The sequence below is a fragment of the Anarhichas minor genome, unplaced genomic scaffold (genome assembly GCF_050575085.1).
Source record: "Anarhichas minor isolate MPS153535 unplaced genomic scaffold, ASM5057508v1 ptg000136l, whole genome shotgun sequence".
NCBI lineage: Eukaryota > Metazoa > Chordata > Actinopteri > Perciformes > Anarhichadidae > Anarhichas > Anarhichas minor.
The window spans coordinates 12174993-12190200 of record NW_027466582.1 but is presented as its reverse complement, the minus strand read 5'-3'; the positions used below and the strand labels follow the sequence as shown (position 1 = coordinate 12190200).

At 40.4% G+C, this 15208-nt stretch overlaps 1 protein-coding gene across 2 annotated transcripts; it reads right to left on the bottom strand.

Annotated features, from left to right (window-relative positions):
• Nucleotides 1-253: 253 nt before the first annotated feature.
• katnbl1 (katanin p80 subunit B-like 1) lies at nt 254-4785 on the bottom strand. Of its 2 annotated transcripts, XM_076083791.1 has the most exons (10): nt 4627-4785; nt 3948-4073; nt 3769-3806; nt 3281-3563; nt 3037-3152; nt 2898-2948; nt 2456-2545; nt 2133-2237; nt 1767-1860; nt 254-850 (listed from the first exon to the last, which is right to left on the bottom strand). In XM_076083791.1, the coding sequence occupies exons 2-10, from the start codon at nt 3954-3956 to the stop codon at nt 818-820; spliced, it is 819 nt and encodes a 272-aa protein (XP_075939906.1). In that variant the 5' UTR covers nt 3957-4073; nt 4627-4785; the 3' UTR covers nt 254-817. The 2 variants fall into 2 exon arrangements, with proteins under 2 accessions (XP_075939906.1, XP_075939905.1); XM_076083790.1 differs by having other exon boundaries at nt 3281-4073.
• Between the last annotated feature and the right edge of the window lie 10423 nt (nt 4786-15208).

The following is a 15208-nucleotide window of genomic DNA, read 5'->3' as shown; positions in this document are numbered from 1 at the left end:
ATTTATTGTTTGCTACAGCAAAAAATATACTATACTAAGAATATGAAGCACAGTTGCATCTAAATAAGTATATTCTGAACGAAATGTTACATTTTTTTTTTTTTTTACTCCTATAATTCAATCTACCTTTAGTTGTATCCTTCACTACTCTTGTCCTATTGTCTTTAATGACCTGGCCTTCCATTATTGAAACGATAAGACACGTTTGAACAGAAAATTAAAACTACACACACACACACACACACACAAATAATGATTTTTATCAAATTTATTTAAAAGAAGATTAAAAGAATCACTTGTTTTTACAATTGATGTTATACAGTCAAACGTCATATGAAGAGGCAAAGAGAAAACAAGAAGAGTTCTAATAACTTAAGACTGATCGCAGATTCAAGTTCATGATTCCAGAGAACCCAGGCGCAAAAAACATTAAACCAGCCGAGCATTCATTACTTTCACAAATGCATTTCATGGCAAAGAGTGATGTAGTGAGAGACAAAAGAGCGTGGCACTTCATAGAGCGACGTTACACCCAGTCTCATGGAGGTCCACTAAATATGCCCCTTCACAAGGTCCACTTCAATGTGAAGCAGTCATTGGCTGTGTGTTTTCTGGCAGAAAGGCTCTCTCCGCCCCTCCGTGAGAGTCTCCAGCTCTAACCGAGGGAGTCGTCTGAATTGTCAAGTTCAGTCCCCAGTAAAGGGGGGGGGGAGTGGCCGAATGAACCAGTCCCTTTCTCTGGCGTCATTATCAGTTGAAAACACAGCCATGATCCGGCAGTAGTGGTCACATCCTCAGGGAGCTACAATGACAAGAGTCAGGGCAGCTGCGATAGATAAGACTCGATGGCCTGCAACGTGAAGAGGAGACAACACATAAGTTGTTGTAACAGCCAGTGGAACAGTACTCTGCACACATTACACTAATCTTTGTTTCACATTGTATCACCTGTTAAAACCATCCATGAATTCCCCATTACAAACATGACCACAACATACTGGATTACTTATTTATAGAACACTGACTTTAAAAATGTGAAGTTGATTTGGCTTTCTGCAAATAATACTGGAAACTTACAATCAGTAATTCCTGTTAAAACATCATATGAAATGGCAGGAGGAAGCAGGAAGTGAAGATGGAAACAAATGAACCACAAAACAAATTCAACTCAGACAACTGCTAGTCAGCTTATGGGTTTTTTTTTTGCTAGGATGGGAGTGGTTGACTGTGTCCACCCAAAATCAACAGAGGGTGGAAACAAACAGAAGGAGCTTGTGACACAATGTTCATCTCAAACCGTTTACAATTCATTTAGTTTTGCCAACTACAGGAAAACAAAGTGTGTGCTTTATCTTTCAAATGCTTTGGGGGCCTTTTGTAAGTTATTCCAGAGTACAATGTATTAGAATAGTAACATATTTCGGTATCTTTCATATCTAAACATATTAAATCTATAGCCGTTTGGGGCCACAGGCCCAGGGTGCCCACCTCGGTTAACAGTAAAGTCTGTCCCTGGTGTTTTATCCTGAACCAGAGTCTTCCTAACCATGAGTAGTAGGAACTTGGGTGTGTGTGACCCAACTCTGTCATGGCAGCTGTATTGCTCAGGACCCAAGGAAGCAAAGTGTTGAGTGTTAAGTTGTTCGTATGAGTGGTTCTCTAGAAAGCAGCAACACCACAGGCCGAGCATTCAGCCCGTTCTGAACGGGCGCTGCACGCGTCATAACAGAAATCCCCGGTACGTACTAACGTGTCATACTTCTCACCTTTGCCAGTTCTCCCGTAGATCCTGGAACCAAACATAACCGGGCCCCTTCCTTCCACAAGTCCTTCAGCCTCTGCTTCATGACTTCAATATTCCTGCAATAAACACACAAACATGACCATTGCATTATGTGGTGAGTGCACACAGAACCCATAGTAAGTGACCGTAGTGATCTTTATCTCCCCTTCAGTTTCTACTGTGCTGATTAGCAGCATTTCCAGTGACGTTTTGTACATCATTTGAACTGTTTCGTCATTGTCAAAGATTTGTATAGAATCAAAACCTTGGAAAAAGAAGCAGAGTTTAGAAATATATAAATTGGTTGTGTCATGAAGTATTGGGTTGTATTTAAGCCGGCACTACCCACCTGTCTTCTGAAGAACTGTCCCGCAGTCTTTTCTCATTCTTAGAAAGTTCTGGCCACCATTTCCTGATGACGGACTGAACCCAGTGTAAACCCACCATAATGTTCCTGTAAAACAAAGTTAGTCAAATCATAATGTTAAAACATATCTGTTAAACTTCTCCAGGTCACAAGTCAAAGAGATTTCATGACTCATCCAAGAGGCTTCATCAGTTCTCACTTCACTTTATTGGTTGTGTGTCTCACCAGCTGAAGCATCTTGATTGAAGAGAAAATTGTCTTCAAGACTAAAACAGTAAACACTTTTTTCGCTCGGTGACACTTACTCTTCATATTTACTGGCAAGAATCACTTTCACAAGGGGCATTAGGTCAACGCAGCAGCCAAGTGACAAACATGGTGCTTCAGTTTGAAGGCTGACGGGAAAAAAAAAGAAAGAAAACACAAGATTAAAGAAAGAGAGCTGATTGTCAATAATTTAAGCAGGCACAGAAAAATACAATTATTTGTATTATAACAATATAATTCCAAAAAATATGATTTAGATTATGTTGCTTGAAGCTAAAAGAAGAAATGTGAGACGTGAACTTGGGCTAGGAACAACCATGCTGCACATTTTTCACTTCTTTCGGTCGTTCTACAGACTTTTAGATTCATCGAGAAAAGGTGGATTAATCAAAACAATTAGTTGCATCCATAATGATGCTACATGATCTTGTTTAATACAGCTGAATCATTTAAAAATGAACATGTGAAGATGAGACTCACTTATTTGTTAAGACAGGTAAGCAGTCAAGCAGCACCCCCGTGTCTTCAATTCTGTAAAAAACAACAAATGATTAAAGATGAAGCACGTTATGCGATTGAGGAATTTACAATCAGGCAGTATTAGCTGTCACTGATTTACCGTATTAAGTAGGCCACTAATTCGCTAGCATTTCGTCGCCATAGTGTTTGGGCTACTTTTAGTCGGAGGTTCCTTCCAAAAAGGACGTGAGTCATGGCTTCATGGTCCTTTGCTAGCTGTACGTAAAAGACAAACAATGCACAAAGGGAATTCAGTCTGCAAAAGTATTGCAAATGTTATGAACCCCGAGAAATAATCAGTTCTATTGTTTTCTTGAGCAGAGCATCAGTTTTTTGTATCTCACCTCAGTGAAGTCTCTGTACTTGGAGCTGGCCCCTGCCATCTTGGAGGCCTCTGCAGAGTTTACAGGGAGCCCGCAGTTGTCATTGTGGTGCATGCCCCGCACATCATCGGTGCACGTCAGCTCATTTTCTTTGTTGGCCATGCCGGGTTCACGGGCACGGCCTACATCTGATGTTTTGCGGTGCAGCTTTAAGCCCACCTCCACCAACGGACAACCCTTCCTCTTGCAAGATGACAATCGCTTTGCTTTGGCTGGGCTCTGTACTCCGTAGTGTACTGGAAATCTGCCGAGAGCAAAGTCGTCATGAACCAGAGGCAAAGCTGTCATAGTTTGAAAAAACATTAAATTCATAGCCACAGACAAGGTGATAATGGGTAAGGAAAGGGGCCTTTAATGGTCCAGTGACTGAGAGGGAATATCTGTGGGACACAGAGCGAGTGAGTGATCACATTTAAGATGAATCCCACAGGTGTGGATCAGAGACTCACCTTTCTTTATCTAATTCTTCCTTATTTATAATATCCACCTAAAACGAAAGGATAGGGGATGAAGCCACTACTACAACATCTACTTCTACAACACCACTGAACTGTACTTCACAGTCACAAGGTTTTAAGAAACATTGTTTACACAATAAGACGTGGGATTTGCCCTCACATCTCCATACCTGCTTCATGTTCTTTTCAGGAGAAAAATACAGGCAGGATTGCAGAAAGCCATATGGATTTATTCTGGTTGATCTTTAGGACTTCTCGTTGCCAGACATGCTTACCAGCTTCCACAATACGAGACACTGTTGGGGAAACAATTGTGGGGAAACAGAAGAGACAACTCAGGAGTTTCAAGAGCCAAAGTCACTTTGTGGCACAAACAGGTTGGCTTCCTTCAATTTAACACGCAGCAGTGCGATTCAATAAGATTAAAAACAAACATTCAAATTAGCTAGCTAGATAAACAAAACAAAAACGCTATATTTGAGTTACAAAGGCGTTGGCTGCTGCGATACAAGCATTAACTCGAGTTAGGTGAGCTACAACAAACGTCACAAACCTTCTGTGTTCATTAAAGTTTAAGTAGTAGGTTTTATGTCTAATAAAGGAGAGCATTCGCTTACGTTCATTAGCTGAGAGTTAGCTTATGCTGCTAGCTAGTTAGCCTAGAACTAGTAGTTAGCTTTAACGGTTAGCGTTTAGCTCAACTATCAAGGATACACGGAGACGGTGAAAGTAACGAGCTGGGCCGCTAATGCGAGCTAGCTGGCTAGTTAGCCTTTCAACTCAGGGAACATATGGCTTCACAAACTGCAGTTTATCTCCACCATTTAAACAGTACGGTTTTAAACAAACCTGTTCATTTTGTTGAGACGCATTGGGTCTCCTCAGGTGTGTAAATCCAGAACGTGAAACAACTGGTAAAACTCCAGAGCACTCTTCTCTGTGTAGGTCCCGCTTGCGTTTCAGAGCTGTATCATTCAAATGAATACACCGCCGCCTGTGCTGTGTGTGGGGATTGTGGGATAGATTTTGGCAAAGAAAAGCTGGATATTTAGCGACGACTGCTGGACATTACGAAACACGTTTTAAATCCAAGTGCGCCATGGCGCCACCCAGTGGCAGGAAGGCTGTAATGCAGAAAGGCATGCTACGTTTTCTCTACCCTCCAGGTGTCAAACGATATTTTAATTCGTGAAGGCTGACAGTCTTCAGTGGAGAGGGAGAAGTATTCACAGTACTAATACCACACTGTGAAAATACTCCACTACAAGTTCTGCATTCAAAACCTTAAATTATGTATCAACAAAATGTTCAGTAGACTGTCAAAAGGTGATCAATTATGTTTTGGGATCAATATGACTGCTCCATTAAATGTTTCTCATACACGTTGCATTTTACCGCAGTCGATCTTCAAAGTTATTACTGCTACTGCTCATCCTACAGTTTATATAAAAAAAACATTCAAATTGAAAATGACCAACTTTGGAGGCGCATGTTTTTCACTGGGCAGGAAAGGTATGAGGAATTGTAATCTGGCAAGTATCTAGTGCTGTTCAACAAATGTAGTGGAGTAAAAAGTACAATATTTCCCTCTGAGATGTGATGCCGTCTCCACTCAGCCCTCACACATCTTGAAAATAACAACTTCGACATCACAGTGTTGTTTGTTGATTTCAGCTCAGCATTCATCATCAATCTCCCCCATGACACTGATTGGTGCATCTTTGGGCTTGAGTACCTCACTCTGGCACTGGTTATTAGACGTCCTCACAAACAGACCTGAGGCAGTTTCAGATTGGCAGCCACACCTCCTCCTCTGGAGTGGTGTGCTTAGCCCCCTGCTGTGCACGCTGTACTCCCACGACAGCTATTCCCAACATGAAGAGAACTCTGTTGTGAAGTTTGCAGGTGACAATTTTATTGGGAAAAAAGGAGGCAAAGAAACACACCCCTGTCTACATCAATGGAGCACAAACAATCTGATTCCTTCATGTGGCCCCTTGTGTCAGTGGATATCTTCTGTTCTTTAATTCAACTTAATATGATCTTAGAAGAACTAAGATCCTATTCAGATTTTAGAGCTGCAATGATTAGTTCTTTAATCATTTTGAGTGATTTTCTTTTTTCAGATTTGATTAGATAATCTAACCAGAAGTGCAAAAAGCAGTTTAGTGCAGAGTAATACATATGGTGGTAATATAAATCATAGTTAGAAGTAGATGAATACACTAAGATAAAGCAGCAGCAGTTATATTAGGCAGTGCAGGTACATACTGCATAAAAGGTTTCAGAATTGACCAAGAATATGCCAGTCACCTTTTTGTTTTTTTTCTTTAAAAACTCTTCAGAGATTAAACAAATATTGAAAAACTATGGTTTATTTTTACACTCCTGATTGACTTGCCCCTTAAACGGCAGCAGAACATGTATGAAAGTTGAAAAACATATATTGTCTGGAGTCTGGACAGTATATATGAACTCCTGTTGAAGGTTGTTTAGACCAAAACATTGTGTCAAATGAATATGAAATAAACCACCAATAAGCAGGACAGTGTTGTGGAGTAGAGAATTATAATGTGACATTAACATTTAGTTTGAAGTGAGCTCGAGCCTAACTGCCTTTTTAACTATACAACTGCATTCGCTTGTTTATTGTGAGACGCACAGAATTGAATTTCTGCTGTTGACAACGTTTTTCTGTACAGATCATTCATATTTTTTAAGTCTCCCAATTGAATCCAATATTCCTTAAAAAGGAAACAGAAGTTACACAACAGATCAAGTGCAGAGCCATGGCAAGGTAACGCTTTCAGCATCCCACCTTCGATGTGGTCTGGTTTAAACTTCTTTTCTTTATTTAGTCATAAACTTCTCTTTTACAGCAGGGCCTTGAGCAGAGTTTAAATCGCGGACAGATATTGGCAGAGCTTATGAATTTATCCGAGCACTGTTTCTCAAAAGTGAGTTCAATCTGCTGTGGGCAGTATTTTGTTTTGGAAATATTTAGGCAGGTCTATTTGCAGCTTTCTGACTCCTGAAGAGACCCACCTGCTCCGCCACGCTCTCTCTCAAAATAGATCACCAACAGATTTTTTCTTGTGCAAATCTGCTAACAATTTGAAGCAAGAGCATACACACATCACAGAAATACCAGTGAAAATAGTTTTCTTCTCACTCACACATTGCATCAGGTGATCATGGGAAAGAAGATTCATTTTATGTAGGTTGTGGTGAACTTTGTAAGCTTTTTCTCTCTTTAAATGATCATTATCTCAGCCAATAAACTAGCAAGAGGCGCATGATTATATCTTAACGTAAAAATTTGCATTTTGGGATATAAGCTAATTTACTTTCTTCAGCAGTCAGGTATAGCTTAGCTTAGCACAAATACTTGTAACAGGGGGAAACTGCTAGCTTTGTTCTGTCCACAGGTAACACAAACTAATCAACAAGTTAGATCTTGTTTGTAAAATCTGTACAGAAAGTGTAAAAATGACAATTTGCGGTATTTAGGGAAGTGTCTATGTTTTTGGCTTTGGCAAGAAATAGTCCGGCACACACACCCTGCAAAAAACCCACAAAATGTCATTTTTACACAAGATAAAACATGTTACTTACTGAGTTTTAGAGGTGCTGGTAGGCACGTTTTGTCGACTTTGTAATGAGCCAGGCTAGCTGTTTCCGCCAGTTTCTAATCTTTATGCTAAGCTAAGCTAACCAGTGTCTTGTTGCTGCTACATAATTGTCGTAGAGATGTGAGAGTGGCATCGGTCTTCTCAAATCATTCTCAGCGCATTTCCCAAAAACATCACACTATTGCTTTAAGGGGATCATGGGGCTGTACTCCCTAAATGTTGGCGCTTTAAAGAGACTCAACTATAGACTCATATACAACTCATGTCATCTTCAATCAAGTTCTTCAATGAGTGAATATGGCTGCTGCACACCCTTGATCCTGCACTTTTTTTTGATGATTCATTTCACAATATCTTTGATTTCACGAGGCTGAGGGAGTGATCTCTGGCTGCTCTGTTATGTTACAAAGGAGTAACATTTCCTGGCATGTTTTAGGTAGACGGAAAACCTTAGCGGGCAACGTAAATGCCAAAAAATACAAAGCAATTCTGAGTGATTGCCTTCGTCACCTTATGATGAAGCGTTTCTATCCTGATGGAAGTGGAATGTTCTCAGGGTGATATTGTCTTTCCAGGCTGGGAGTGGTCATTGAGAGGGAAGATGAAAATGAAAACAATGTGAATCACTTCTACTCAATTCAGCATCTTGTAGTGGAAACAGAACGCTTCACAATTACAAGCCAACCACTGAGAAATAGAATTTCCTAAAAAGTACATTGGTGTTTAATGCAATTGTGAAACTTGCAGAATCTATGCCATAGCACAGAGAAGGTGCCCATAGTGGTCCAACACTCTATTCAAAGAATTCATAAATGAAAATGCCTGGTGGCTGTTTTTGTTTAATTCCAAGAATCAGAGCGCAGCTGCATGTATACCAACCCAAACATACCAATTCTTATATTAAAATAAACCAAAGTAAGATCAATTCAAATCATCGTACTGTTGGTGTACATGAACAACATCCAAACTAAATGTTCCAGTCCTTTGATGGAAGCGTAATTCGATTTTTGTAAATCTTTGGTAAATTGTGTCGGGCAGTGGCAGTCTAGAATCTCAATCACATTCAAGCCGCCTTCAAATGCTGTGGATATTTGAGACTACACTGCTTCTACAGGCACAAAACATTCAGACTCCAAAAGCAAGATTGGTCTGGAGTGAGATGATACAATCTAATGTGGTCACAAAAATGGCATCATCTTCGTTGTGCTGTGGTTTAGCTACCGTACCGTACACAGACTCAGAGTCTACAGCCTTGCTTTGAGCTAAATGCTACTGTCAGAATGCTAACATGCTCACAATAACAATGCTAACATGCTAATGCTAAGCGGTGTTACCAGTGGGAAACTATAACAAATGACATGGTAATTAATACAGCCAAAGACTGTGGCTCAAGGTAATTAAACCAACATTTTAAAGATGTATACTTTGATGTCCATGTTTTTTGTTTTTTCACCAACATTGCAATCATAAAAAACTCTTGACTTGTCTGATGATGTAAACTCTTTCCCGTCTCTACCGTGCATCCCACATGACACGGCATTAGAAAGCATCACTGTTGCATTAGATGTGCAGGTGTTCATAATGTTGAGTCTACCCCTTGTATACTTCACAGTGCTGGTTCTGTGACATACAGCAGTCTCGAAGGCACATGTTAATCATTACAGAGTGCATCATTTTGGTTTGAAACAAATTGGCATACAGATGTTTCAGCTTGAAATTGAGGCAGATTTAATTATGGTGACTGACTAATGCAATTTCAGTTCAACCCTCAGCTGCGTAGAAGGGCATGCCTTCTGTATTTGAGAGTAGAAACATATGCATAAGAATATAAAAAGTCCTATATCCATAGACTAGAAGTAAATTCTAATATGCACATTCAAAACATTAGTCATACTTTATGGTGCATTTGAGATGGATTATTAATATAATATATATATATATTAATATTAATATCTGTCCAAGTTGTAAACAAATTATACAACACTAAAATATTTACTGGAACCAAAATAATAACTGTACAGAGGGTACAGTTAGATAACTTGCTGATAACTACTGAATATGTTAATGTAATACATATTTATACTGTGCAGTGTGTTTGATGCATTGAAACTAATCCTCTATATATCAGCTCACTAAAAAATTCAGAAGGCACAGACTGTTAATTTCAGTCATCCGGGCCTTTTTGTAAACATATTTCCTCTTAAAAAGTAAACATGAACCGATAAATCTGCATTTCTCAGACAAAAGCAACCACCCACAAAGTCAGTAAGAGTATTAGGAGATTTACATTAGCGAGGTATGATTAATATGACAAGGTTTCCTGCAGATGAGAACAGAGTGCTTGTTAGAGTCTGCGGGAGTTAAAAATTTAAGCTGGAATTACTCTGAGGTGAAAGGAAAATTCTCTTCATATTCATAAAAGGTTAAGTCTCTTGTAGCAGGATGTGCTTATTGCTAAGAAGCAGCATGACTTGCGGTGAAAGAAAAGCTTTTGTTTGCAGTGAAACAGGAATGAAACTGTGTTATTCAGCCAAATCGTTTTTTTTTTACAAGCTAAAGGACAAAATAAATCCAATCCATGAGCCGGTCCAACTTTCAGGGGGTCTGGCATGAAATCAAGAGCTCTTGCTAACTCTTCAGCATACAGCATGCTTATTAAAAACCACATAGAATCATCACAAAAGTGTTGAAGTGGAAGGAATAGGGATTTTGATATATATCCAGTGAAACATCTCCAAGATGGATTGGCACAAAGTTTGATACAGACGGGTTCCCAGGCAATGAATCCTCATGACTTTTAAGAATCTTCATATTTTTCCTCTTGTGCCGCCATGACGTTGATATTTGTGACTTTGAGTGAAATGTCTCCGGAGTTATTGGATTTACCGTCATTCAATTTGGGACATTTACCCCTCAGGATCCATTGTTATAACTTGGGAGATCGCTTTTCATTTAGAACCGACATCTGGGTAATATTTGGAATTGTCCAATTCATTGATTTATGACCAACTACCTGCTAAAACAAATGGCATTCCCATCAGCCTCAGGTGTACTTTGTCTTTGATGCTTATTACCACATCAGCAAGGTCAGCTCAACACTCTCAATCTTTTTCATTTATTCAAGTAACCCATCAAATGCTGTCGTGTACTTTATTACAGTAATAACTCATCAGTCATTAAGGCTGGTTAACTGACTGCTTTGAGTTTCCTGCAGGTCAAAGTCCTGCCATACAACCAGATGTTTGATCTAAAGTCAACATAAAGTGCTTTACAAAGTGTGAAACAGCGTGGAAGCCAGTTGAAGCCAGTGTGGAAGCTAGTTGAAGCGCAGAGCTCCTTCCCTTGGGACCGACAACAAATAAGAAAAATAATCTGCTACTTTCTTTTATCAAGAGAGGGAGAGGACACGGTACTGAAGACCAATCAACTTTGCTCCCTAATCTGTCTTTTCCTGCCCCCCCCCCCCACCTCCCCTTTATAAAAGCCCTCAGATCAGGGAGTGAAAAAGCTCTGGCCTGTTGCCCTTGAATTTACTTGTAGCCACTAGAGCTTAATGTGGGTAATTGTGTTGACATTATGTAAGACTGCTTTGAGAGGTGCTTCACACACAGCATCTCTGTTCTCAGGGCGGCTCTCTGCCACGATGAATGATTTTGAGGTCCTCGTCCACCGACCGCAAACCAAATAAAATCAAAGGGATGGCAAAGATGTCAGGAAGGGAGAGGTGGCAGCGATTTTAGCATTCCTGTCATATGATTCAGGAACAGATGCCCAGGATTTCTCAAACCAAGCTAGTGTTTTGACTCATAATTCCTGGGGTATAATTCTCTGGGGAATTGTCGACTAACCCCCCTCAGCCTCTATATAGGAGTCCATATTTACATCGTCCTCTACAGATCTTTAAAGGTATGATGTACTTCTTCTCACGGGGCAGCACAACAACCTTCCACAGAGGACCAGCAGGAGACATGCTTATATGAGTTAACTACAGTGAGGACATCTAACATGCATCAGCTGTATGGCTGACTGTCGGAATATTTCCATACTTTGTCAAATAATCGAGGCCTTCAGGGAGTTGTTTACATTCAGATTTGATCTCACAAATTTCAAGCAGCATCGCTCGCTTTTTAAGCATTCCCCCATCCTCTGTGTTTTGTTTCCTAATGGCAAGGAAGAGCTATTGTTTGGGAAAGAAAAATAAGTTGGCACACTGTAATGTTCTCAGATCTGCACACAATTGGTTTTTTTTTTGTTCGATTTATTCAAAAATGTATTTTACATTTGCTTATTAAATACAAAGACTGTCCACAGTCAGTCATTTCAACCAACCACAATCATTTCATAGAGAAACCAAATACATGCATCGCATTTCTCAGCTTCAAAACATCCATCATAAGGCCACAAAGTACAGGTTGTCTGTTTAGTTCATGCTTTAAGAGTGGCTTGTTATCCAGCCTGTCTGGAACTGTTTTCTGCACGTTTGTTTACAATTTAAGGCCGAAGTGCTGATTAATTTGAGCCTCTAGTCGGCCGAGGAGGCACGTTTGGAATGAGTGGCAGATCCCTTTTGTTGCTCTAAAGTCAGGACATACAGTATCTCCATGTAGGTGGCCTTTTACAGCAAACAGATGCTGAGGGTATGAACTCCCGACATCCTTTCAGAGCTCATTGCAACACTAGATGGCAGTGTGTGTCTGTAGCTGCCGGTCATCTGGCCGGGTGTCTAGACAGACGGGTTTGCTGCCAGCGGCTGCAGGATCCAGCCGTTCAGTCTGCCTCGGATGGTCTTTTTACACCTTTGCAGGGCTGCCAAAGTCTCTATCCCCAAGAAGCCACAAAGATTATGCAAAGACACAACACATGCAACATTCTCACCTTCTTGGAGCCGTGTGATTGGCCAGCTGTGCGGAGGTGAGAAAGAAGCCAGAGTTTGGGCTTATCTTTCAAGCCCTTTTTTTTTTCAAATTCTTGACGCTTTTCACGTGAACAACCGAGTGCAACAACTATGGATGCCTTGCAGGAAAGAATGTCGAAAAAAGTGCACCGCTATCCCCATATTTAAACGACTTTTCCCTCGCCTTCGAGTATAGGGATTCAGAGCAACTATAAAAAGAACATGTGCCCAGCAACAGAGCATCAAGCATAAAGAGGTGTAATTCCTCTGATAGCTACATCTGCACTTCTCAGTATTTGAAAGAATAGGAAGCCATTAATCAGGCATGTGTGAAACATGCTTTAGGACGCGGATGTCTTCCATTATCATTTACAACCAGGCAAGGGGCAAAGGTTTCAGTAATTGAGTTAGACCGCAGCACAACAATCAAAATCACATCAAAACACCACATGCGAACAACTCCTGACAAGTGATAACTCAGAGCCTAACCTCCGTCAAACCATCACAGGCACAGGCATGGTAACCCTGATTCTCAGCTGTCCCCTTCACATTTGACCTTTGAATAGGCTGCCATTCAAGTCTCTTTAACTTCCACATGTTCCATATTTTTAGGATGCTGCTACATCTGCTTATTATTCTATGCGAACACATCTCACTTTGAGCACTTGCCTGAGTGCTACTGGGAAGTATAACACCATCAAACAACTACATTAGTCACTATAATCATTTGAATTCAGGATGTAAAACTCAGGCCACGCCAGTGAAAATACACTTGTATAACTTCACGGCATGCGCACAGACCCAATGATGATAAAGTGCTTTTATACTGTAGACTGCTGACCACATTTCTTAGCATGTATGGAACATATGGCTGCGCTGAGTTTCTCCTGTTATTTACATTTTTTCAGCCAGAGATTTATGGATCAAATTTGTTGAACGTATGTTTTGGCTTGAGCTCTTTGGAAATGTTCTGCACTTTGGTCCTTCATAGCAGAGAGCATGAAATTGACAGGAAATAGATGAATCTCTGTGCTGCACCTCTCAGACGGGAATGTCTGGAAAGGGCAGGTCTGTTTGGATTGCAGATTGACCTTCGGGCTTCGACACTTCTTTTGAACGGGGACAAGAGTGGAGCTGGGTGAGAGGATACAGCTGGAAATAAATGCACGTCTTTCAAGAGATCATTCATTTATTACACATTGGCTTTTAATTTCATAACTCTGGTCAGTGGTTCTGTTGACTACAATAACATTGTAGTACTAAAATAAAAGATAGTTTTCCTTTAATTCCTTTGAATATGATTTGCTTTTATTTCCTGTACCTCAAGGGTTTAATCAACCCAAGAGGTTGGAGACTTTTGCCAATCTATGGCAGATCTTGCTCATCACCAGTCTTGCATTTTACAAAAGATGTGCCTTGTTAGAGCTTAAAGGACAACAGGACTCTTCTTCAAGCTAGGGTTTGTAATTAAAATGCAATGTGCAGTGACTTCACTTATTTTAAGTCTGGCTAACTGAAATATATCCAGATGTAGAGGACAGATGTGATAGATGTCATGCTTCAAAGACTATGGTTCAAAGATGTCATGCTTCAAAGACTAAATTTGTATTTCTCAGACATTTATTTAAAAAAAAAAAACGTGCAGATGGTGTTTAAAATTCAAAAAATGTGGAATTTTGGTGAATAGCATTGCATCGGTTGGGGCTCCTCTGTCCTTAACCTCAGTATTGACCTGTCACTTGACGCAAGTGCGTCACACTCCAAGAGGTTCCCAACCAGACTTGACTTGAGTCTTGACAGCAGTGACCAGCTTGCAGTTTAGATACAGATCGCTTGAAGTCAGAAATCCTTAAAGTTTGAATATAATCTGTCTCTCAAAGTTTTCCACTATGCAACTCTTTTCAAACACAGAGATGAGTTGAAGGAGCAACTTGTTTCCACCAAGGATAAATCCTTAGGCTCTTTAAGACATTTTAAGAAACTTTAGGCTCTTTAGAAATTTACAAGAGTAGTTTAATTTCCATCTTAACCTCTTCTCGCGTGGCTCCCTGTCAGCTGCCTGTTTCGGTAACCCCAGGATCACAACACCCTACAGGCCACAGAAGACATGCAAGAGTGGCCCCATACAGGACCTCAGTTGTCCTTTTCCCGGCACTCCGCGATGAAGTCAATATTCCACAGCCATATACAGCTGACTGTATGTGCGGATGAATAAACATTACTAGCGTCCCCTGAAAGAGTGATCTGCACCACTGACTACACTAAACAGTCTTTAATTCCAAAATTAAAACAGGAAGAGGGTGTTGGGCTGTGTGACACTGATGGTTATTGTTGCTTTGCCAGTCAGGATTTTCCCCTTTACATGTGGCTTTGGATGATCATGACGTCCTGATGTTTGCAACCATGCATACACACACACACACACACGCACACACGCACGCACAACTGTATAAAGTAGCGAAAGGATGGGAAGACTCCGTCAACGGAAAAATACACAGAATTGCAAATGCTTAGGATGAAACAAACCATTCAAATTACGACACACAATTTACCCAAATCTGGGTACATACAGTACACAGTACTAACAGCTTTACACAATGGCAACGAGGTCCTGTACACAGGTTCAGTATGGTTCCTGCAGGAAGACGTCCATGTATTGTGTTGCAGTGATATCTATGAGCATGCCAACCAGCTAGCGTGTGGAGGATGTGGCCAGGTAGTACACGTTACCATATTTGTCAGAGGCACAATTCTTTCATAGCTCACCAGTTTGCAAAGTATTAAGTTGTCTTTTTTTCTTTATCCACTGTTTAAAGCTAATACGAGGAACTTTCATTTTGCGTTGATTTTGACGGGCCCTGTGGCCAAAGTGGTATTGTTTCCAAGTCCCTTTTGAAAACCTCTA